The sequence below is a fragment of the Eleutherodactylus coqui genome, chromosome 1 (assembly GCF_035609145.1).
Source record: "Eleutherodactylus coqui strain aEleCoq1 chromosome 1, aEleCoq1.hap1, whole genome shotgun sequence".
NCBI classification, from domain to species: Eukaryota; Metazoa; Chordata; class Amphibia; order Anura; family Eleutherodactylidae; genus Eleutherodactylus; species Eleutherodactylus coqui.
Window position 1 is genome coordinate 443553520 of NC_089837.1, and position 25640 is coordinate 443579159.

The 25640-nt window shown below is 43.9% G+C and overlaps 1 protein-coding gene across 1 annotated transcript in view; it reads left to right on the plus strand.

Annotated features, from left to right (window-relative positions):
* Nucleotides 1-1599: 1599 nt before the first annotated feature.
* Nucleotides 1600-25640, plus strand: part of LOC136612772 (probable tRNA methyltransferase 9B) — a 40257-nt gene continuing 16216 nt past the window's right edge. Inside the window, exons 1-2 of the mRNA XM_066593430.1 lie at nucleotides 1600-1744; nucleotides 22954-23143. Coding sequence (XP_066449527.1) covers nucleotides 1739-1744; nucleotides 22954-23143 — 196 coding nt within the window. The 5' untranslated portion in view covers nucleotides 1600-1738. The remainder of the gene's footprint in view (nucleotides 1745-22953; nucleotides 23144-25640) is intronic.

The following is a 25640-nucleotide window of genomic DNA, read 5'->3' on the forward strand; positions in this document are numbered from 1 at the left end:
TGCTGCTTTTAGATGCGTCAAAATTAATGGGGCCTATTCTGGTGAAAGATTCTATTTTTCCATTCCCCCGTCCAAAAGTCATAATTTTAATTTCTTCATCAACTTAGCCATGTGGCGCTTTTTGTGAAATTAGGCGCTTTTTCATAAAGTACAGTACCAATACTCAATGTCAGCAATATTGGCATGGTTTCCAAGACTCTTATGACATTTTCATTTGAAAATGTTGTGTAATGTTCCCACACTTACTAAATTGTGCTTATTGGCATGTTTTAAAACAACATAGATACAGTGCCCAGAAAACTCTACAGGCCAATACCGAACTACTGCAGCAATTTGTTGTGTTCTGTAATGGTCAGGGGATGTCAGCTGTGACACACTGGTTTGACTTCAGGTGAAATCCAAAGGCAACACTTCAGAAAGCCCGGTCGTTTCCTTTTAAACCCACTAGTCAGGATGTTGGCTTCATTACGGGGTCCCCAGACCATTACTCTGGAAGTGGTCCCAATAATGTGGCAGCTGACACTACTACAGAACAAGGTGCGATATCTGAGACAGGAACTTGAGAATCAGAACTCACTCGATAGCACCTTAAGCTGGACTGAAGTCCATAAACTCAGTCACCCTATATACGGGAGGATGCCTAATGTAGTGAAGGATACCTCATGATTGGCAGGAGAATACTTTCCAAGCTGGGCGTTCGTCCTTTAATAGAATGGGCATGTGTATGCATGCCCTCTAGTTTGCCAGCAGAGGCCAGGCAGACATTGTGGCAGGACGCGCACTGTGATCATCAACTTACTTCCCCTCTAACACATCTATCCGCAGGTATGAGGAGGACTCTAAGTGTACCAAGAAAACATTCCCCACACTATTAGTCCGCCTTCACCAGCTGCTTGCTCCAAAGTCTGACCCTCCCATTGGTCTATAGTAGTGTCAGCTGCCACATTATTGGGAAAACTTCCAGAATACTGGTCTGGGGACAATGCAATGAAGCCAACATCATGGTTGGTGGGTTTAAAGGGTAAAGACCAGGGTTTCTCAAATGTTGCCTCTGGATTTGGCCTGAAGTCAAACCAGTGTGTGGCACAGGGGTCCACATCCACTGACCATTACAGGATGCCACAACAAAATGCTACAGTTCTGAAGGCAAGAGAAGGTCCAATATGCTATTAGATGGGTACCTCCAATAAAATTGGCCATTCAGTGTATGTGAGAAGATACTTTAAGGTAATACTCCTTAATATAAGATCTGTTACTACTTCTTTACCTTTACATCTCTGCTGCCGTCCCTTTATTCGTGATTGTATCATGTTCAATGTTACATTGACCTTTCCATATAAAACCCTTGTGTCTTGAATTACGTTTGATGATAATCTGTCTAGCGGTCAAGAATAGTGCAGACTACTTGTTAAAGCTTGTTAAGAGCGGAAATACGTTAGGAGGACAATCCACAAGCACAGGCTAGTAGCTGCTTTGTCTTACGTCTTAGAGGAGTGGAGATCAGGTTGCTGAGTAATCACAAAGACATGACACAGGTCTCCAGTTGCTCTCTTACGTCTCACGTTTGGTGCACACCTGCGGCTTCAGTGTCTCCTCCCCCACAGGCAGGTGAAGAGAAACTTTCATTCAGTTAGAGATTTCTTTCTTTGTTCTGCTGTGTTTTGTCTTTGGCCAGCAGCCCGAAACAAGGAAGATGTCTGCAGAGGACTGAGCCATTAGAGGAGCTGATTATCTCTTCATGCAGGTACCGAGTCCTCTGTGTTATTTAATAAAGATTTGTATTTAGTATTAGTACTTTCATTCCTTTGTGCACATAACGTACTTGCTTGTCACATTTCCTGCGACTTGCTGTAAAGGTGATTCATTGTACTGTTTTTTTTACAGCATTGTTGCTTCAAGTATGTTGTCTGCTTTCTCGATTAACCAACTTTTTGTTTTTAGGACTCCTTCATGCACACGTTTTCCACTTTTTGTTTTAGAAAGGCTTGAAATATAATACCATGCATTTCAAAAGTTTTGTAACCATTTCAGTCCTAAGCCATTTTTCTTTGTTGTTTCTTTCTTAACCAACCTAACAAGGGCTATAACTTTTTCATGTTTCCATCAACATAGTTGTTTGATGGCTTGATTTTTGATGGGGCGTATAAGTTATATTGTTGTACTGAAAAACTTTTGAAAATTTAAGTTAGGTGCAATGGAAAAAATGCTATTATGCCTTTGTTCTTTGGGTTTATTTTTTACGGTGTTTAGGCAAGGGCTACACAGCAACTTGGGTCACATGACCACAAACAAAATGGATGCGGTTTGTCTGGGATTTGCTGTCACATGACCATTTTAGGCTGTGATTTTGCTGTTAAAGTAGAACTGACCTTTTAAAAACTTCTAACAAGACATAGTGATGTGTCAGAAGTTTCGTTCGATGGTGTTCTGCATGCTGAGACCCCCAATGGGCAATAGCATTCAGTTGAGCCCCGTGATTATTGAGCCGTCATTACAAGTGGCATAGAGACTCCATACACTTTCTATGGAACCTATACCCTAATCTTAAAAGTGACAGAAACAGCCGAATGGGCAGAGCACTCAGATGTGCGCTTTGACCATTCATTTTTAGCAATTGATGGGGGTTCTCAGGACCCAGACCCCCCACCAATCAAACATCTGACATTTCTAATGACATATCAGAAGTTTCTAAACAAGTTTGCTGCTCTTTTAAAAATCTACAAAAACGCTGACACGTTGCAAGTGAGTTTTACATTGTTGTCCGTGGTCAAAATGTTACGTGAGACTTGCAACCTGTGACCAAAACTTCAACTGGTTTGGTTTTCTCATGACAGTGGATGTCATGGCAAGTCACCTGTCGTAATGTAGCAACATATACAATCTATAGGTGCGATGCGACAATGCGAGATTTGTGTATCCATAGCCTTGTGATAAGTGAAAAATGACTTACCTTTATTCTACAGGTCAGCGTGATTATACAAATGGAAAATTTATATAGTTTTTTTTTTGTTTTATCACTGTTAAAAAAATAAATAATCTTTTTTCTTAAAAAAAATTGCTTTGTCACCATATTCTGACGCGCAGCATACTTTTATTTTTCTATCAATTGTTTGTCTTTCATACATTTTTATCATTGCCGGCGATACATCCCAAGTTCACACAGATAGATGTGCTGCCAACAACGATACTTTTTTTCAGTTACGCAAAAGATGCAAGAAGACAATAAACGAGTGTTTGCTTGTTCATTGGCCAATTTAATGCAGCTTCACATGGTCAACAATCAGGCAAACAAACATTCCTACAAAGGTTTTTGCTGAAACATCAGAGGGTGTAAAAGGCCCTTAAACAATATGGTACAGCTATTTTATTACGCCGGGTTGTTTTTATCAAGGAAGTGGCAGAAGCTCTATTGCAAATTAGCCAAATACAAAGATTTGTAAAGTTGGAAAATTACTTGGTGTTCAGAGTACTGCTACTTTTTTGCCGTTGGAATTGTGCCATTGTGTAAATTAAAATTTTATATATTTCCCTTAATTAACTAATAAACTCTAAATCAACAATCTTCATCTGGAAGACTTTGGTCTGAATCTGGAAAAGGGATGCTAACTCTCTCCACAGATCTACTGGATATAGAACAGCATACTAATTATTCTTCATCAATGTTATTTATTCTCAATGTCCATTTAAAAGGGTTGCCCAAGATCTTAGCTTTCCAAAAATCACAGCTCCCACTGCCATAAAACAACAAATAGGCATATACTCGCATCTCCTCATGTGTCCTGCGCCACCACTCTGGGTCTCCCTTCTAATGTCACATTTACAGGCTTCCCTAGCCTGTTTATGGGATGTCACAAACTGCTGCAGCCAATGACAAAACTCAGTGATTAAATACTGAGCTCTGTCATTGGCTACAGCAGCCTGTGATGTCCCATAAAGATAAAGGATTACAACTTGTAAACAAACAACTGGACTGAAGATCGAGCGGTAGCACAGGACACAGTAGGCAACAGGGAGCCGTGAGTATATGCCTATTTATTGTTTTATGGCAGGGGGAGCTCTGATTTTATTGAAAAAAAGATCTCAGGCAACCCCTTGAATTTTCTTGACTAAAGGTCTAAAGTTTACACCGCTGTGATTTTCAAAAGACAAGTAGACAGGTAAGGTTTCATGTACAAGACCCTTCACCAGGCATATATCAGTTACAGGACCGAAAATAAGGTTCAAAGAAAGTCCCTAGTAGGACCTCCACTGGGTACACTCAGTTATACAGAGGAAGGCACAGATCTGTTATCATAGATACATTGGAGAAGAGCAGTTGGTCCTGCTTTTTATCTAACCTATCTGTGCGATCCCCATCAAGAATGTGCTCCATGAGTAACAAGGACATCCACTGTACATCTTGTGCCATGTATGCAGTCCTTGAACTGCCGTTCGAGGGTGCATAGTACTGTATGAAATGTAAGCATGTTGCATGGTTAGAAGCCCAGATCCCGAATTTAAGTCGCAGCTAGAAACACGGAGATCCATTGGCAACCTGGAAAGGAGTTTACTGCTCACTGAGTAGGCACCCATTGGGGTAGATATGGGGTAAATGGTACTATGGGAGTGCAGGATGATCGGGCAGCTAGCTGGGTGACAGTTAGGAGGGGTAGAGAGAAGAGATCCAGAGAGGCTAGTCCTGGACTGGCACACCCCAACAAGTTTGAAAAATTGGCAGATGAGGGGGATGCCATTACAGGATTAGCACTGCTGCAGCACGACATGCCCTCTGACTGCCAGGGTAATATCTGCCGCAATAAGAATGGGAATAGGAGCGCAGGGCAGTCCTTGTAGTGGGAAACTCAATTATTAGAGGGACATGCAGGGCAATTTGCCACAAAGACCGGGTCCATCAAACGATGTGTTGACTTCTTAGTGTTCGAGTTTCACACATCGCAGATCGGGTTGACATATTACTAGGAGAGGCTGATGAGGAACCAGTAGTTATGGTGCACATTGACACCAATGACAAAGTTAAAGGCAAATGGAAGGTCCTTAAAAATGATTTTAGGGAACTAGAACTTAGGGCAAGGACTCCCAAAGTAGTAGTTTCTGAAATACTGGGTGCCACACCAGAAAGACATCAAGATATTAGAGAGGCAAACTAGTGGCTCAAGAGTTGGTGTAGGAAGGAGGGGTTTGGGTTAGTGGAAAACTGGGCTGACTTTCCTGTTGGCTACAGGTTCTACCGTAGGGATGGACTGCGTCTCAATGGAGAGGGTGCAGCTCTGTTCAGGGAGAAGATGTCTAGACGGTTGGAGGATTGTTTAAACTAGGGACTGGGGTGGGCAATCAGAGAGATAGAGGGGAAGACAGTGTAGACAGTGGGACTAAGTAATGAGAATCAGGGTGGAGTGGTGAGAGGGGTTATTACAGTTAGAACTGGTAGAACTGTTAGCCGGGGATATACTCAATATAAAAATTACCCCAAAACCTCTAAACTGTATGTTGACTAAGGTTGTCTGAGGAAAACTATGACAGTCAGAATAACTAAGACCTGGTTGGACAAAAGCTGTGACTGGACTGGGCGGTCAACTTACAGGGTTACAGTCTATTCAGAAGGGATCATAAAAACTGGAAAGGGGGAGGTGTTTGTCTTTATGTAAAATCCTGTTTGAAACCTATACTACAGAAAGTTATATTGGGGGAGAGATGAAGATTTGGAGTCTCTATGGGCAGAGATACATGGAGAGAAAAACAATGATAAAATTCTCATAGGGATTTTCTATAGACCACCAAATATAATAGAAACCACTGAAAACCTATTACTGAGGCAAATAGATGAAGCTGCAAAACAAAATTAGGTAATTATTATGGGGGACTTTAACTATCCAGATATAAACTGTGAAGCTAAAACCTATGGATCTCAAAAAGGTGACAAGTGTCTGTCAATAACTAAAGGCAATTACCTTTCCAAACTTGCACAGGACCCGACTAGAAGGACAGCCATTTTTGACTTAATATTAACCAACAGACCTGACAGAATAACAAGGGTGCAGGTCTGGGGACACCTGGGAAATAGTAAGCATAATGTAATAAATTTCCTCTTGTCTTTCAATAGGGAATCTTATCAGGGAGCTACAAAAATGCTAAACTTTAGGAAAGCAAAGTTCAAACAGCTTAAAGAGGCCGTTAACCTTATCAACTGGGAGAATATATTCAAAAATAAAGGTACAGACAGTGAATTGGAAAATTTTTAAAACCATTTTAAATACTCACTGTGAAGACCTCACAGGAATAAAAGGGGTAGGAATGGGAGAAAACAATATGGCTCAATGAAGATGTAAAGGGGGCAAAAAAAAGCATTTGAACTACTAAAACAACAAAGCAGTGAAGAAGTACTAAAAACCTATAAAGAAAAAAAATAAATGATATGAAATGCATATAAAAATAGCAAAAGTGGAGATAGAGAGACAAGTTGCCAAGGGGAATAAAACAAGCCCTAAACTATTCTTCAACTATATAAATAGTAAAAAGATTAATACTAGAGATGAGCGAGCATACTCGTCCGAGCTTGATGCTCGTTCGAGTATTAGGGTGCTCGAGATGCTCGTTACTCGAGACGAGCACCACGCGGTACTCGTCTCGATTAAACGAGCACTGACCATTGAATTCAATGGAGCCGGCAATACAGCCGACTCCATTGAAAGCAATGGGCTGCTGGCGATCGCGGGATGAATTGTCGGGAAGGGGTTAAATATTTAAGCCCTTTCCTGCAATTCATCCAGAAATGTGTAAAAATAAAAAATATATATATACTTACCTGGTCCCGGCAGACGGAGTTCAGCGCAGCAGGCTGCAGTTCTCCTGAACTGCTCTAAACAGCTGTGAGTAGTATTCAGCAGCCGGGGATTTAAAATCCTACTCACAGCTGTTCAGAGCAGTTCAGGAGAACTGCAGCCTGCCGCACTGAACTCCGTCTGCCGGGACCAGGTAAGTATATATATATTTTTTATTTTTACACATTTCTGGATGAATTGCAGGGAAGGGCTTATATATTTAACCCCTTCCCGACAATTCATCCCGCGATCGCCAGCAGCCCATTGCTTTCAATGGAGTCGGCTGTATTGCCGGCTCCATTGAATTCAATGGGCTAACATCGTTCTTCTCTGCCACAGCTGTTACAGCTGTGGCAGAGGAGAACGATCTTTACGCTGACAGTGGGGGGGGGGGTCTCACTCTTGCCGCTATTGTGGCTTAATAGTGGGACCTGGGAACTTGAGATGCAGCCCAAAATATAGCTCCTCGCCTTCCCTATTCGTTTCTGTGTCGTTTCCATCACTTTCTTGTGTTTTGCAGATTTTCACAAATGAAAACCTTAGCGAGCATCGGCGATATACAAAAATGCTCGAGTCACCTATTGACTTCAATGGGGTTCGTTACTCCAAACGAACTCTCGAGCATCACTGAAAGTTCGACTCGAGTAACGAGCACCCGAGCATTTTGGTGCTCGCTCATCTCTAATTAATACCAAAAGTTTTGGGCCTTTAAAAAAAAATATTTTGGAAAACTTGTAGAGGGTAATGAGATGAAAGCAAATCTAATAAATAGTTTTTTTTACCAGTGTATTGGCTCAAGAAAATGAAATGTCAGTTAAAATGCAGAGTTAGGCCTTAGTCAGACGGGCGTTTTTAGCCGCGATTTGCGCATGCGCATGCGTCCGGCGATTTTTTAAAACCATTGCTTTGCAATGGTATTGGACACATGAGCGCTTTTTATGCGCTCGTCTGATAAATTATAGAACAAAAAATCGCAGATCGCACCTATCTGCGATTCCTGTTCTCTTCTGTATATGCGCTCAATGGGGCCGGCGGCAGCAGCGCCGACCCCATTGAGAACATATAGAAGACAAATCATTCTTCTCTGCCACAGCTGTAACAGCTGTGGCAGAGAAGAACAATGTTTGCCCATTGAATTCAATGGAGCGGCAATACAGCCGCTCCATTGAAAGCAATGGGCTGCCGGCGTGCGCGGGGTCAATTGTCGGGAAGGGGTTAAATATATAAACCCTTCCCTGCAATTGATCCTAAAATGTGTTAAAATAAAAAAAAATTGTATACTCACCTTTCCGCTGCAGCCGGAGTCCAGCCGCGGCCGCTGTCAGTTCTCCTGAACTGCTTCTCGGCACTATTCAGCCGGCGGGGCTTTAAAATCCCCACCTGCTGAATAATCTGCCTCTGATTGGTCACAGCCCTGACCAATCAGAGGCTGAAAACACTCACACACCCATTCATGAATTCATGAATGGGTGAGTGACTGCTGCCTCTCAGCGCTGAGCCAATCAGGGGCAGGTCTGACTCACATCCATTCATGAATTCATGAATGGGTGTGAGTGAGGCATGCCTCTGATTGGCTCAGCGCTGAGCCAATCAGGGGGCAGGTCTGACTCACACCCACTGCAGGACGGCCGCGCGGAGCTCCGCCTGCCGGCAGAAGGTGAGTATAGAATTTTTTTTTATTTTTACACATTTTAGGATGAATTGCAGGTAAGGGCTTATATATTTAAGCCCTTACCGACAATTCATCCCGGGCTCGCCCGCAGCGCATTGCTTTCAATGGAGACGGCTGTATTGCCGTCTCCATTGAATGCAATGCGCTGGACAGCTCCGGCCCGTTTCTAATGAAACGCGGCTAGGAGCAGATTTTCGGGCGATTTGCGGGCGACTTGCGCGCAGCGGTCACGCGATTTGCGGATGCGCATCCGTCATGCGATCCGCAAATCGCGCGAAAAAACGCCCGTCTGACTAAGGCCTTAGAAAATAAACTCTCCATTAAAATGTCACCAGTCTAACAAACGAAGAAGTGTAGAGCCATATTAAACAGAGTAAAATAGACAAATCTCCAGGTCCTGATGGCATACAGGACTGGGTTTTAAGGGAATTACTAATGTGATAGACAGACCATTGTATCTTATATTTAAGGATTCTTCAGTGACAGGGTCTGTGCCACTGGATTGGTGCAAAGCAAATGTGCTGCCTGTATTCAAAAAAATGTTGAAAAAGCGAAGGTGGAAAGTACAGTCCGGTAAGTCTAATGTCCATTGTTGGTAAAATGTTTGAAGGGTTTCTAACAGATGCTACCTTGGAGTACCTCAAAGAAAATAGCTATATAACTCCAGATCAGCATGAGTTAATGAGGGGTCGCTCCTGTCAAACCAATCTGATCAGCTTCTACAAGGAGGTAAGTACTAGACTAGACCAGGAAGAGTCACGGAATCTTATATACATTGATTTTTCCAAAGCATTTCATACTGTGCAGCATTAAAGGTTCGCATATAAAATGAGAATGCTTGGTCTGGGTGAAAATGTGGTTAAGCTCAATGATAGATAGAGTATGTACCATTAATAACCACCCTCTTCAGTTTAGGTCACCGTTACTAGTGGGGTAACACAGGGGTCAGTATTGCGCCCTTTTCTTTTTAATCAAAATACTAACAACCACTTATCCATCCATGCGTGAGTTACATGCTCCGCCCCTGATCACATGACGATGACATCATAACAGGTCCTTCATCCCTGTGCAGATAATAAGGACCACCCATCCGTAAGTGAATTACATGCTCCGCCCCTGATCACATGGCGGTGATGTCATCACAGGTCTTTCATTCCTGTGCAGATACAAATGACCACCTGTTCATGAGTGAGTTAGTTACATGCTCCACCCCTGATCACATGATGGTGACATTATCATAGGTCCTTCATCCCTGTGCAGATTATGGATGGACTACATCCCCTACAAATCCCCGCAGCCTCAGTTGCTATGGAATACTAATGACCAACTAGCCAGACAGCAGCCATGTGCTTACAGGACCCGTGATGATGTCACCATTATGTGATCAGTCACCTGTGTGGGAGGAGTCAATGGTCAACTGACATGGGGGTGATCACTGTGTGCAGGACTCTGCTGTGCTGCTTGTGATCCCTGTTGTATGGGATGAAAAATGTATGTAACAGAGCTGTATGTGATATACATGTAGCAGAGCTGTGTGAGTGTGTGATGTGCATGTAGCAAAGCTGTGTGTGTGTGATGTGCATATAGCAGAGCTGTGTGTGATATGTATGTAGCACAGCTGTGTGGCGCATTGCACCACCAGAAACACAGGTGCTATAATTTCCTAATAATTACTAGTATATTTATTAATGACCTTCTAGAAGATTTGCACAGTAAAATATCAATATTTACAGATGATACAAAACTATCTACAGTAATTAACACAAGAGAGGACAGTATATGGCTGTTCCTCCTCAGGAACTTGGTGGTAATCTTCAGTGGCTTTGCTCTTTTTTGCATTCTTTTCCTTGTTTGTGCAAAGCAGCCATCTCTTCTTTAACCTTTTAGGGTCACTCTTTTGACTTATTTCTAACATGCAAATAAACGTCACAGTCTACAAAGCCCTTATCAATTCAGCTATGTGTTTCATCTCAAGCACACTTGAGGCACGTTATGAAGCCCTCAGTTGCATCAGGTATGCTTGAGACAACACATGATTTGTAATTGTATGTTTATTTAAGGGATTCTATTCAGGGGATTGAATAATTCGGAGACAGCAGTAGTCCTTAAAAGTGGTATTTTGTGTTGAATTTGGAGAGACCACTTGTTATAGTGCTGGTGTTGAGCTATTTCAAATTGTTCTTATTTATTTTTATGCAAACAGCTGAAGATTTGCAAATTAAGTAAAGAAACCTAATTTGTAATGGCGGTTGAATACTTTTGTTTGAAACTACATTTCATCTTAAGATATAAGGTAGCCATTGTTCTCATATCTCAACACAACAACACCTATTGTAAGTCCATTAATAGGGTAAACCAATTGTGGCATAGAAAGTTATCAAAATGTATTAAAAGTCCTGTTAAACGTTACTAGATCTGTAGTTGAGTACCCCTTCTTCAATAGCTATGTTTTCAGTTTTCAGTTCATGGAAAAACATCTACCTAAAACTCTGCAAAAAATATATGGACACAGAATAACATGACAGTTTATAGTCATCCATCTCTGTTTGAATCTGATGGCAAATAATACTAGGAGGTTTTTCTGTGGCAGTTTTTAATGCAGCTTTTTAGCCAAAAGTAAATTCAACAGGAAGGGGAAGTACAAGTCCTTCCTTCATATTCCCCATTGCTTTTGTATCCACTTCTAGCTTTGGCTCAAAAAACTATGAAAAACTACCATAAAAAACCTGTGTGTGAGTAACACAGAATGCAACATCAATTCCCAAGATTACACCATACCATGGCACATGGAAGTCCAATAATATAGCTCTAAAATAGGCACAAGCTATACACAAGGTCTGACCTGTCATGACCTACATGCATTACACTTCCGACTATCATAAATCTTACATAACATGTTATTAGGTGTCTTAAACAGTCTTTAAAAAAATGTTTTGGATGCTTGAGTAAAATAGCGCATACCGCCTGCCACCATTAACATTGCTACTCGTGACTCATTGTTTACATGAAATAGCTTCTAATTAAGTGGTTTAGGCCACACAACACAGGTTTACACCCTGCAGCTTTGGGGGCATCTTTTTAAGCCAAAACAAAGTACTGGATAAGATGTAAAATGTGAAGCATTTTCTATTATGCCTCATGTACATGACAGGGTTGTATGCAGGAGGCTTTATGGCGGTATTCGGAATCCAGATGAACCATTATACTGTACAATCTATATAATATAAATATTGTCATGGATGGAAGAGATGGGGGATCCCGATTGCTCCTGACTCTATCACTGATTTGTCACGGATTGCTTTCACCGCTTTGAACACTTGTCATGGCAAAGCCTTGATTGATCACTCTAGTGGGATTGCAAGCGCAGAGTTGTTAGAATACAGGCGGATTTGTACCTATCTTTCCTAGGCTTCTGCATGCATGTAGAACAAAAGCTCAAATCACTCCCTTATCTGGTCTAATGACTCCCACACTCAACAATACACACACACACTCACTGCCACCATCAGCTTTTGTTTCCCAGGTAAGCTGGAACCGACACTTCTGAATTATTAACACAATCTTCAGAGTTATGGTTCATTTTAAAATGGACAAGGTTTGCCTAATAAATTGCAGATTTATTTTAAAAAAACTAGCAGTGCTAAATATTGGTATATATACACAAAAAGATGTTATTGTGGAGGGAAGCTTTACAGGTATACACAACAAACAATATTTACAATAAAACAAAGAGAAAATACAAGAAAGATACCAGATTCAGGATGTTCGGCCCAAGGTTCTGATTGTGCAGAGTCGCTGGAAGCAAATGGGAAAGTCCTTACACTGTGGAATATATTTGTAGCTCTGACAACCCGGTCTCTCTGACCCCCCCCCCCCCCCAGTTTTTAAAATTTCACCAGAATACACCTCCCCCAGCCCCCTCTGAGGTCATTCAGAGACGGAAGGGGTAAATGCGTGTATACCTGTAAAAAAACATAGTTCTCCGTTTTGGCCATATCTCCGTAGGAGATCCTCGGATCGGGGATATATGCCTGGCATATTTCCGGTCATGATTTTATCAGTTCAGTGATACCAAACGTGAAACGTAAATTACACCCAGGTAAGCAGACAAACCATTTGGGGGTGTTCTGGGGCCCACACCTCAATTAATTTAAATGCATTTTATTTAGCTGGCCCGCCCGATTCCAGAAATATGATTCATATTGAGCTAGGACCTTTACACGACCAATCTGTATCAAAAGATTTTTCCCTAATTTGAATCTAGGCCAGAGCATCTGTGAGAAATCAGCTCCTAGGTGAATGATTTTCCTTAGACTTCATTAACTAGTAAATGCCCACAGAATTTGGTATCCTCATGCTAATTCTAAACCACAAGGACTGGTGAGGAAGAAGAAAGGAAGGGGTTTTATTACGTCACAGTTCTGGTCCAGGTAAAAGGGAAACCAGTTGCTCTTCTAAATGTTAATATTCAAAAGGCAGGCGGGGGAACTGAGAAACGTCACAAAATGGATGACAGTATAGCTGGGCCTGACACACACTGCCAAGATGGCTGACATCCCACCAGTCTCTATATCACATGTATAATCTACACAAAATGAAGTAACTTTATAAATCCATTCTTGATTACTATAATGAGCTACAGCTCATGTTATATCAGGAAGCCTAAAGAAGATGCCAAATGCAAATCAGAAAAAGCTTCTTGTAGACATTGAGCCAGCGATTAATACTGGGAGAAATTAATCATGAAGCCAGCAGAATTGGACTATATTACATACTGTAACTCCTGATCAGTTCCATTAACCCATTAGAGACCAGCCTACTTTGATTCTTAAGTAAAGATGAGCGAGTATACTCGGTAAAGGCAATTGCTCGAGCGAGCATTGCCTTTATCGAGTACCTGCCCGCTCGAGACGAAAGGTTCGGGTGCCGGCGCGGGGGAGCGGTGAGTAGCGGCAGTCAGCAGGAGGGAGCGGGGGGGGGGGGGGAGAGGGAGAGAGAGAGCTCCCCTCCGTTCTGCCCCGCTCTCCCCCGCAGCTCCCTGCCCGCCGCTGGCCCCAGAACCTTTTGTCTCGAGCGGGCAGGTACTCGCTAAAGGCAATGCTCTCTCTCGAGCAATTGCCTTTAGCGAGTATACTCGCTTATCTCTATTCTTAAGGCCACTCTCACACATGCCCTTTTTCTTGCGATTACCGCAGCCTTTTAAACGCCACAGTATAACGATCTCATTGATTTTAATGAGGCCTGGTAGACCTACTCTCGTTCTTCAATTTTTGAGCACTGACTGCTCTATTTCGATGTGTTTTCACACTTTTTAATGCTCCTCATCACCCATCACAATGAAGGGGTGCATAAAATCCACATTTGAAAATGACAGCGTTTTGCCGATGCTGTGTGTGACCAAGTCATTTTTATCATCGCATTGCAAGTGACATAAGTCATTCACATAGCCATATGAGGGCTTGTTTTTTTGCTGCACTCTGGGGTATATAATGTTTGTATAACTTTTATTACATTTTTGGGGGGAGGGGGATGGAAAAACATGCAGAAATTCCTCCATTGTTTTGGGGTTTTGTTTTTACACAGTTTATTCAGTAAAAATAACATGGTTTTCTTATGTGGATCAGCACGATTTCTGCAATAACAAGTTTATATAGAGATTTTCTTTATTTTTTACAATTTTGCACAATAAAAACACATTTTAATGAAAAACAATTGAATCTGCACCACTGCATTCTTAGATCGGTTAAATTTTTATTTTCCGGTAATGGTACTATGTGAAGGCTTGGTTTTTGTGAGAAGTGTTGTAGTTTTTCTTGGTACCAATTTGAGGTACATGTGACTTTTGGATTGCTTTTAATGCATTTTTTTAGGAGGCAAACAAAAATAACAATTCAAATAACAAAATAACTAGAGATGAGCGAACGTACTCGTCCGAGCTTGATACTCGTTCGAGTATTAGCGTGTTCGAGATGCTCGTTACTCGTAACGAGCACCACGCGATGTTCGGGTTACTTTCACTTTCATCTCTGAGACATTAGCACGCTTTTCTGGCCAATTGAAAGACAGGGAAGGCATTACAACTTCCCCCTGCGACGTTCAAGCCCTATACCACCCCCCTGCAGTGAGTGGCTGGGGTGATCAGGTGTCACCCGAGTATAAAAATCGGCCCCTCCCGCGGCTCGCCACAGATGCGTTCTGACATAGCTGAGGGACAGTGCTATTGTGTTGGAGCTGCTGTAGGGAGAGTGTTAGGAGTTAGTGTAGGCTTCAAGAACCCCAACGGTCCTTCTTAGGGCCACATCTAACCGTGTGCAGTAGTGTGGAGGCTGCTTTTTGCAGTGTTGCACATTTTTTTTTTTTGGTATATCGGCCGTGCAGAGCATTGCGCCCTGCAGTAATACTCCAGGGACAGAAGTGTGGAGGCAGGGAGAGCGTTAGGAGTTATTGTAGACTTCAAGAACCCCAACGGTCCTTCTTAGGGCCACATTTAACCGTGTGCAGTAGTGTGGAGGCTGCTTTTTGCAGTGTTGCACTTTTTTTTTTTTGGTATATCGGCCGTGCAGAGCATTGCGCCCTGCAGTAATACTCCAGGGACAGAATTGTGTAGGCAGGGCCAGAAGACATATATTATTGATTGAATATACGCAGTTGTCCTTTTCAAAAAAATATTGGGCAAAAAATCTATTTGGCCTGCCTGTCACTGTGCTCAGTGTTCTGGGTCCGTGTGTGCTGGGTGTAGTACTTCAACAAAATCATACGCAGCCAGCTAAGTGTTACAGCAGGCGTGCGCCAAATTATTTCCTGGCTCTGAAATCACCGCTCTGTTGCAGTTAATAACAGTGCAACACTCTGCAGTTCTGTGACACACTGCAGGGACAGAAGACATATATTATTGATTGAATATGCGCAGTAGGCCTTTTCTAAAAAATATTGGGCAAAAAATCTATTTGGCCTGCCTGTCACTGTGCTCAGTGTTCTGGGTCTGTGTGTGCTGGGTGTAGTAGTTCTACAAATAAATACGCAGCCAGCTAAGTGTTACAGCAGGCGTGCGCCAAATTATTTCCTGGCGTTCCGTAAACCAAGTCAGCCTCCAACCACAGGCCAATAAGCGGCACATTTAATTACAGCGTTGTGTTTCTGCACTACTGCTAATACACCATGCTGAGGGGTAGGGGTAGGCCTATAGGACGTGTATGCGGGCGAGGACGCGGAGGCCCAAGTCAGGGTGTGGGCACAGGCCGAGCCAGTGCGGTGGCCAGGGGTAGAGGCAGGGCCAGACCGAATAATCCACCAACTGGTTCCCAAAGCGCCCCCTCGCGCCATGCCACCCTGCAGAGGTGAAGGTGCTCTACGGTGTGGCAGTTTTTCACAGAGACGCCTGACGACCGACAAACAGTGGTGTGCAACCTTTCTCGCGCCAAGATCAGCTGGGGAGGCACCACCACCAGCATGCGCAGGCATATGATGGCCAAGCACCCCACAAGGTGGGACGATGCCCGTTCACTGCCTCCGGTTTGCACCACTGCCTCTCCCCCTGTGCCCCAACCTGCCACTGAGATCCAACCCCCCTCTGAGGACACAGGCACTACCGTCTCCTGGCCTGCACCCACACCCTCACCTCCGCTGTCCTCGGCCCCATCCAGCAATGTCTCTCAGCGTAGCGTCCAGATGTCGCTAGCGCCACTGTTTGAGCGCAAGCACAAGTACGACGCCACGCACCCGCACGCTCAAGCGTTAAACGTGCACATTGCAAAATTGATCAGCCTAGAGATGCTGCCGTATACGCTTGTCGAAACGGAGGTTTTCAAAAGCATGATGGCGGCGGCTGCCCCGCGCTACTCGGTTCCCAGTCGGCACTACTTTTCCCGATGTGCCGTCCCAGGCCTGCACGACCACGTCTCCCGCAACATTGTACGCGCACTCACCAACGTGGTTACTGCCAAGGTCCACTTAACAACAGACACGTGGACAAGCACAGGCGGGCAGGGCCACTATATCTCCCTGACGGCACATTGGGTGAATTTAGTGGAGGCTGGGACAGAGTCAGAGCCTGGGACCGCTCACGTCCTACCCACCCCCCGAATTGCGTGCCCCAGCTCGGTGGTGGTATCTGCGGGGGTGTATGCTTCCTCCACTAAACCACCCTCCTCCTCCTCCTACGCAACCTCTGTCTCGCAATCAAGATGTGTCAGCAGCAGCAGCACGTCGCCAGCAGTCGGTGTCACGCGGCATGGCAGCACAGCGGTGGGCAAGCGTCAGCAGGCCGTGCTGAAACTACTCAGCTTAGGAGAGAAGAGCCACATGGCCCACGAACTGCTGCAGGGTCTGACAGAGCAGACCGACCGCTGGCTTGCGCCGCTGAGCCTCCAACCGGGCATGGTCGTGTGTGACAACGGCCGTAACCTGGTGGCGGCTCTGCAGCTCGGCAGCCTCACGCACGTGCCATGCCTGGCCCATGTCTTTAATTTGGTGGTTCAGCGCTTTCTGAAAAGCTACCCCCACTTGTCATACCTGCTCGGAAAGGTGCGCCAGCTCTGCGCACATTTCCGCAAATCCCACACGCACGCTGCCACCCTGCGGACACTGCAACATCGGTTTAATCTGCCAGTGCACCGACTGCTGTGCGACGTGCCCACACAGTGGAACTCTACGCTCCACATGTTGACCAGACTCTATGAGCAGCGTAGAGCTATAGTGGAATACCAACTCCAATATGGGCGGCGCAGTGGGAGTCAGCCTCCTCAATTATTTACAGAAGAGTGAGCTTGGTTGGCAGACATCTGCCAGGTCCTTGGAAACTTTGAGGAGGCTACCCAGATGGTGAGCGGGGATGCTGCAATCATTAGCGTCACCATTCCTCTGCTATGCCTCTTGAGAAGTTCCCTGCAAAGCATAAAGGCAGACGCTTTGGAATCAGAAACGGAGGCGGGGGAAGACAGTATGTCGCTGGATAGTCAGAGCAACCTGATGTCTATATCTCAGCGCGTTGAGGAGGGGGGGGGGGAGGAGCATGAGGAGGAGGGGGAAGAGACAGCTTGGCCCACTGCTGAGGGGACAGATGCTGCTTACCTGTCATCCTTTCAGCGTGTATGGCCTGAGGAGAAGGAGGAGGAGCATAAGGAGGAGGGGGAAGAGACAGCTTGGCCCACTGCTGAAGGTACAGATGCAGCTTGCCTGTCATCCTTTCAGCCTGTATGGCCAGAGGAGGAGGAGGAGGAGGAGGATCCTGAAAGTGATCTTCCTAGTGAGGACAGCCATGTGTTGCGTACAGGTACCCTGGCACACATGGCTGACTTCATGTTAGGATGCCTTTCTCGTGACCCTCGCGTTACACGCATTCTGGCCACTACGGATTACTGGTTGTACACACTGCTCGACCCACGGTATAAGGAGAGCCTTTCCACTCTCATTCCCGAAAAGGAAGGGGGTTCGAGAATGATGCTATACCACAGGGCGCTGGTGGACAAACTGATGGTAAACTTCCCATCCGACAGCGCTAGTGGCCGAAGGCGCATTTCCGCGGCCCAGGTAGCAGGGGAGGCGCAGAGATCAGGCAGCATGTACAGCACAGGCAGGGGAACACTCTCTAAGGCCTTTGACAGCTTTATGGCTCCCCAGCAAGACTGTGTCACCGGTCCCCAGTCAAGGGTAAGTTGGCGGGAGCACTGTAAAAGGATGGTGAAGGAGTACGTAGCCGATCGCACGACCGTCCTCGGTGACTCCTCTGCCCCCTACAACTACTGGGTGTCGAAGCTGGACACGTGGCCTGAACTCGCGCTGTATGCCCAGGAGGTGCTTGCTTGTCCTGCGGCTAGCGTCTTGTCAGAGAGTGTGTTTAGTGTGGCTGGGGGAATCATCACGGATAAGCGTACCCACCTGTCAACCGACAATGCCGACAGGCTTACACTCATCAAGATGAACAAAGCCTGGATTTCACCAGACTTCTCTTCTCCACCAGCGGACAGCAGCGATACATAAACAATACGTAGGCTGCACCCGCGGATGGAAGCATCGTTCTCTGTCACCATCCAAAACGGGGACATTTTTGCTTCATCAATCTGTGTATAATATTCCTCCTCCTCCTCCTGCTCCTCCTCCTGAAACCTCACATAATCACGCCGAACGGGCAATTTTTCTTAGGCCCACAAGGCTCAGTCATATAATTTTTCTAAACAATTTTTATACATTTCAATGCTCATTAAAGCGTTGAAACTTTCACCTCAACCAATTTTTATTTTAACTGGGCTGCCTCCAGGCCTAGTTACCAATTAAGCCACATAAACCAAAGCGATTAATGGGTTTCACCTGCCCTCTCGGTTGGGCATGGGCAATTTTTCTCAGGTACATTAGTACTGTTGGTACACCAATTTTTGTGGGCCCTCGCCTACAGTGTAATCCAATTAATTTTTTGCCCACCTGCATTACAGCTGACGTAACATCAGCTGTGATGGGCAATGCAATGGGATATATTTATGTTCCGCCGGTGGCTTCCTGGCACCCACCCATGCTGTGGGTTCACAGGGAGTTGTAAATGCATCTGTGTCCACTTCTAAAGAACCCCAGTCTGACTGGGGCATGCAGTGTGGGCCGAAGCCCACCTGCATTAAACATGACATTATTACCTCAGCTGTGATGGGCAATGCAATGGGATATATTTATGTACCGCCGGTGGCTTCCTGGCACCCACCCATGCTGTCGGTCCACACGGAGTTGTAAATGCATCTGTGTCCACTTCTAAAGAACCCCAGTCTGACTGGGGCATGCAGTGTGGGCCGAAGCCCACCTGCATTAAACATGACATTATTACCTCAGCTGTGATGGGCAATGCAATGGGATATATTTATGTACCGCCGGTGGGTTTCAGGGAGCCACCCATGCTGCGGGTGCACATGTAATTCCCATTGTGGAGTTGTACCTGCCTGTGACTATTTATAAAAAACCGCGGTCTGACTGGGGCATGCAGACACCTTGACAGAATGAATAGTGTGTGGCACATAGGTTCCCCATTGCTATGCCCACGTGTGCAGCTCCAGATGGAGGTGGCACAGGATTGGATTTCTCATTGCTTCTGTACAGCATTGTGGACTATCGCCCCGCCCCTTTTAAAGAGGGTCGCTGCCTAGCCGTGCCAACCCTCTGCAGTGTGTGCCTGCGGTTCCTCCTCATGGCAGACGCACTTATAAATAGACATGAGGGTGGCGTGGCATGAGGGCAGCTGAAGGCTGGGCAGGGACAGTTTGGTGTGCGCTGTGGACACTGGGTCGTGGGGGGGGGGGTTGGGCAGCATGTTACGCAGGAGAAGTGGCAGCGGAGTGTCATGCAGGCAGTGATTGTGCTTTGTTGGAGGTAGTGTGGTGCTTAGCTAAGGTATCCATTGATAATGAGGGCTTTTCAGAAGTAAAAGTTGTTGGGGGGGGGCACTCTTGCCGCTATTGTGGCTTAATAGTGGGACCTGGGAACTTGGGATGCAGCCCAACATGTAGCCCCTCGCCTGCCCTATCCGTTGCTGTGTCGTTCCCATCACTTTCTTGAATTGCCCAGATTTTCACAAATGAAAACCTTAGCGAGCATCGGCGATATACAAAAATGCTCGGGTCGCCCATTGACTTCAATGGGGTTCGTTACTCGAAACAAACCCTCGAGCATCGCGAAAAGTTCATCTCGAGTAACGAGCACCCGAGCATTTTGGTGCTCGCTCATCTCTAAAAATAACATTACTATTTTTAAGGCATTCACCATGCGAGATAAGTAAAATATTTTCACTGTATGTGTGACGAATATGATCATAATACCTATCATGTGCATCTTTTAACATTTTTATTTTTGACATTTCATCCATTTGAAACAAGTTTTTTGTGAGGAAAATGCATATATTTTTTAAAAACTGTTTTTTTTCTTTAATTTAAACTTTATAGAATTTTTTAAAAGCTATTTTTTAGTCCCTGAAGGGCACTTGAAGATTCAATTGTTCGATCACTAGAATAGTACATCACATTACTTATGTAGTGAATTCTACTAAGCCTATAACAACAGCCTATTAGACTCTAATAGGCTGAGTTACATGGCAGACATGGAGACCTTTGTCAGGTTTCAGCTGCCATAGGGAACCCATTGGTACTTTGGGATCGCATTTGCAGGGTGCTGATGAGTATCAGAAGGAGCCCCCTCCCCCTGTTATCTGCTTACATGCTGCAATTGCTTGATTGTGGCATGTTAGGGGTTAAACTGCCAGGATATGAGGTTTCTTCGTTACTGGCTGTTAGAGAAGAAGCCTGGCTATCAGTAGTCAGCCAAGCCATAACTTTAAAAATATGTATGTGTGGGTTTAAAGCCCATTAGTGAGGTCAGTAAAAAGGCATATTGCAGTCTCTAATGGGTTAAAGGGAATGATTTTTTTTTTGCCATAAAGGTAGAAAATTTTATAAAATATTAGAAAGGAAGCTACACTGACTGGTTCGATCCCCAGCGGTGCTGTTCTTCCCTGCTGGTTTTGTGTATATGACTACCATAGTGACATGCTGATATTCACATATGAAGCTGCACTCAGTGATGTAAGGAAGGCCGGTGCTGGAGGGGCCGAAGTGATGAATATACCTTCTTTCCTTTTTTAACATTTGCCACCTTTACTAAACAAATCATATATGTCCCCTTTAATAAAAGATGAATCGACTGTAATCATTTGAAAGCCCTTGTGAGCAGTATGTACATATGGAAGGGGTACAAGTAATATTTAGAAATGACCTTCATTGTGAAGTCGTATCTTGGTGATGAATTTTGGAATAATTTTATTCTATCCACATATTTTTATCTCCCAAATCACGAACAGATTCCATTAGAGAAAAATAGAAAACTTTATTCAAGATTGGACTAATCCACTAGAAGGTCCTCCAGTAGATGAAAGATAATGGAGTTGCGCACTCATGATACAGTCAATCAGTGATCGACCTACTCTATGGTTATCTGCTAATAGGACAGTCGAATGCTGGGAAACCCCATTCAACAACCCTATCAGAAGGTGACTCTGTAGTAGGTCACTCACTGCTGGACATTATTACTGTTTGGATTATTTTGCTATCAGTATTAGGTCTTGTTACTGCACACAAAGACCATAATTACACGTAATTACATGTTTTGGTCTTTACTGCACAGCAACTGCAATATGTGAATATAACCTAAGACCTCAATTAATAATATTCTAGCGTCCGCATTGCGGATGGAAAATCAGGACTACCTGCAGTTCAAGTGAACTAAACTTAGATCACCATAGGGAATAGGATTTCATACAGACATACTGTAAAGATGCTGCTGTGTTTCAAAAAAATGTTATACGTCTCTCTTCTAAATCCACTGCCGTATTGCATTTGCATTTATATGCTCCATACTATGAAGCCTATGTTAATATATGCGGTTTTTCCAATGGGTAATGCCAAAAGCGTAATTCTAAACTTTTTGGCCCCAGTGCAAAATTTGTACCAGGGCCCACTCCTTTATGATGTGCTCTTTATAACACTTTGTATGTAGCAGAGGGGCCTTTGGCTCCCTAAGACCCAAGGGCCTAGTTGGTGACATCATCACCTGCTCGTTGCCACTTGTGCAGCCTGTTTAGACTGCACAATTCTCATTGAATCCCAGTGTGAATCACTAAACTATCAGTGTTTAAACTGCACAAGAAATACACCAGCGGGCGATGATTTTTATGCTGGCTGAAACTGAACAATAAGAACCTCACGATTCTTGTTTGTCAATTACTTGTAGGCTCACATTTAGACTGAACGATCATCGTTCACTTTCGTTCGTTTGAACAATTTTGTAAAAACTAATTGTTCCGTCTAGACACACCATAACTTTTCACCAACTACAGCTACTCCCCTGTGTTGGGCTTTCTTTGACCTTGGAGCAATTTGTCATGGGGTCCATCCCCAGATATCAGGGAACCCAGGGCATGCTGGGAAAACATTTCCCACACCATTTACTTTAATTAATCATGCCATTCTCAGTATACTCTCAACACCGTTGCACAAGAAGATCGAACAAGGTTGATAGTGTATGAAGTACTGTCTCCAACTAGTCTAGCACTGATGGCCAGGCCTCATTCAAAGTTGCTCTAGTTTTGCCCATTCTAATGTGAATTGATCTAAAGAAAACTTGCTCCCTTCATTTTATACTGTACTCTGGGGGTCACGCGTCTAATCTCCATTAGGGAAAGTTCCAATTGTGAAAGGGCAGGTATTTCTAATTTAGTGGTCAGTACTGTTTTGGTTAGTTTGCTTCCTATGAATTTGTCCATAATATCTGTGACAGATAAGAATGTTGCATTTGGTGATTTTAACCTGTATACTATGCTGGGAAATATATTGCATGTATATAACCCGGATATACTCGTTATATATGCACCAGCCATAGAGGATGCCTATCACAGCTGCTTTGCATTCAGATTCATAGAATATTCTATTTTGCTTTAAGGCATTTCAAATATTCAATGACAAAGTGAGACAGGCGATGGAAAAGGAGGCGAGCCGTTTGGAAAGGCAACATGTACATAAGGTGTATGAGAAGATTGCACCCTACTTCAACGACAAGCGTTACAAAGCTTGGCCAAAAGTCCAAGAGTTCCTGCTAGCACAGGAGCCAGGAAGTCTCATTGCTGATATTGGTAAGTGCCTTAATTAAAGGATTTTGTACTTAATTATGAAATGCTTCATAATTAAGTCAATCATGTCTCAGAAGAATGCCATATTATGCAGCATTGTTTCGAAGGTAGAAGTTTGCTGTAATCTAGTTACCATATGACATTGCCTATAGTTCTATAGTACAGAGCTGCAGTGCCTCTATGTACACGACGGCTGTAGGCATGAGGCTTATGTTTCAGAAATATTTAGTGGTGGATGAAAGGATTAATTCACAATATAATTTCCGTAGTTCAGCATAAAAGGATGCACAGTATAAACTTGGTAACCCCAACCCTGGGTCCGGTACATTCTCACCCATTATCTACAAAACCGCGGCAATTATTTGTACAAGTATAGGAGCTTCGATGAATAATAGTTTCTCTCCAGTATTTACTCTTGGAATGTATCAGAAAGGGTTTTCAACAAAATTATGCAGAGTCTGGTAACAGTAATTTAATCTCAATTCAGGGGAAAACAATAGTGACTAACAATTACCTGTAATGGCTCATTTAAATACATGGCCTTTTAATTTTCCTTCTGCTAAAGAAACAGTAGAGAGAAATTAGAGGCTTGTAATTATTCTGGTAATGTGAGCAGATTGCGTTAGATAAGTGTAAGGGAGTTTGTGTAGCCGCTTTGCATAATTACTTTATTGAGATAAACAGTTTTTTAAACTATCCCACTTTTTTAGGACTTTAGGAAAACAGTCATCTGTCTTCTATAGTGCGTCTAAAGAGAGTTAGGTAATTAGAAAACATGCTTGCTTCCTTCAAAAAGTCTTAAGCCCCATTGACACGCAAAGATGATCACTCAAAATGTGTTCAAAAGATAGGGAGAATGATAGTTTGAGCAATCGTTCAAGTAAATGGGGCTCATTTGCAATACCAGGCAAAGACAGGTGTTGGAAGGCAGGGCAGACCTTTAAAGTGGTTGTCTGGAACTTTTAATGACCTATTCTGAAGATAGGATAGTATAGTCGATCATCGTAGGTCTGCCACTCAAGATCACTGTTGATCAGCTATTTGCTGGGTCCAACGTCATTCCAGACAGAGATGAAAGCAGACAGCTCTGTCCATAGTGCAGTGGCCTAGGTTGGTATTGCAAGCGCAGTTCCCATTTAATTCAATGGGAGCTTCGCCTGCATTACCAAACCGGGCTATTGCAATATGGACAGAGCTGTCTGCCTGCTATGACAGCTGGCCCAATATCAGCTGATCAGCAGGGATCCCAAGTGGTAGACCCCTGCTAATTAAATATTGATAACCTATCCTGAGGATAAGTCATCAATTGTAAAGTCAGAGAAAACCCCTTTATCTCTGACACGTAGGGTGGGCTGCATACCTTTATGCTCTATCCAAGTTCCCTCCCACTTTGACTGTGCTGGCTCCAATTACACTCTAAGCTCAACACTGTCAAGTTGGGGGTGTCTTCTGTTCAGTACTAATGGATGACATCATGATTGATTGACATTGGGTGGTGGAAACTGCCCACCTGATAGAAAACTAGTGTCAAGCTCCGTATGCTAGAGCCAATGTGAGTAAATGGGGGTCTAGAAGGAAAAACAACAATGGAGTCAGCAGGGTGCAGCTATAAAGGTATGTAGTCCATCCAACTTGTCAGTGGACCCAATATGTCCTTGCTACACTGTCCAAGAATCAACCCATTGTAATGAGCACTGATTAACAAAGCCTATGAATTGGCACTCGTTAACTGGCATTCACAGCATCCTGGTATGGGGACAAATGATCATTAATAGAAGCATTCGTCCTCATACAATTGTCATTGGTCAGCTGTATATCTTCCTGTTTACACATGGTGATGTGCAGTTGATAAATGACCATTTGTATGCTCGCATAAAAGGCATGATCAGTCGACTAACGATGATCTGTCTGTTCTTTGGCTGATCGTGGTAACATTTACGTGGTCTGATGATCAGGCAAGCAAACATTCCGGCAAATGTTCTTGACCGATCATTGGGCCATGTTAACGACTTTTCAGCTTAGCTGTCTCGGGCATAATAATGACACTTATGAGCATTACAGGTGCTCAGTGCATTTACTTGTATTATATAGAAGTGAAATTCCAGATATGAAGGTATCTTTACATTGGCCAACTATTATGGGAATAAATGCGTGACAGCTTTTAAACAGGACCAATAATTGTTCAGTGAATGGAAGCAGAGCACGCCGCAAATCTGTTCCAGCCGCCCGCCTTCATTCACATTGAACAGGCAGCTGTTAATAGATTGAATGACTCCTGTTTACACTGAGCGAGAAACCACTCTCTAGTCATTTCATTTCAATGAGCTGAAACAAAGCAACTAGTGATTTCTGAGTGCTTCTTGCACGGCGCACTGTCGATGGTTGTGTGTACATGTGATGACTACCAAAGAAAATCGTTTTTCCAGCAATTATTTGCGTGATAATTGACCCGTATAAAAGTTACCATTACTTTCTCTTTTGATAACCCGGATCAGTAAAA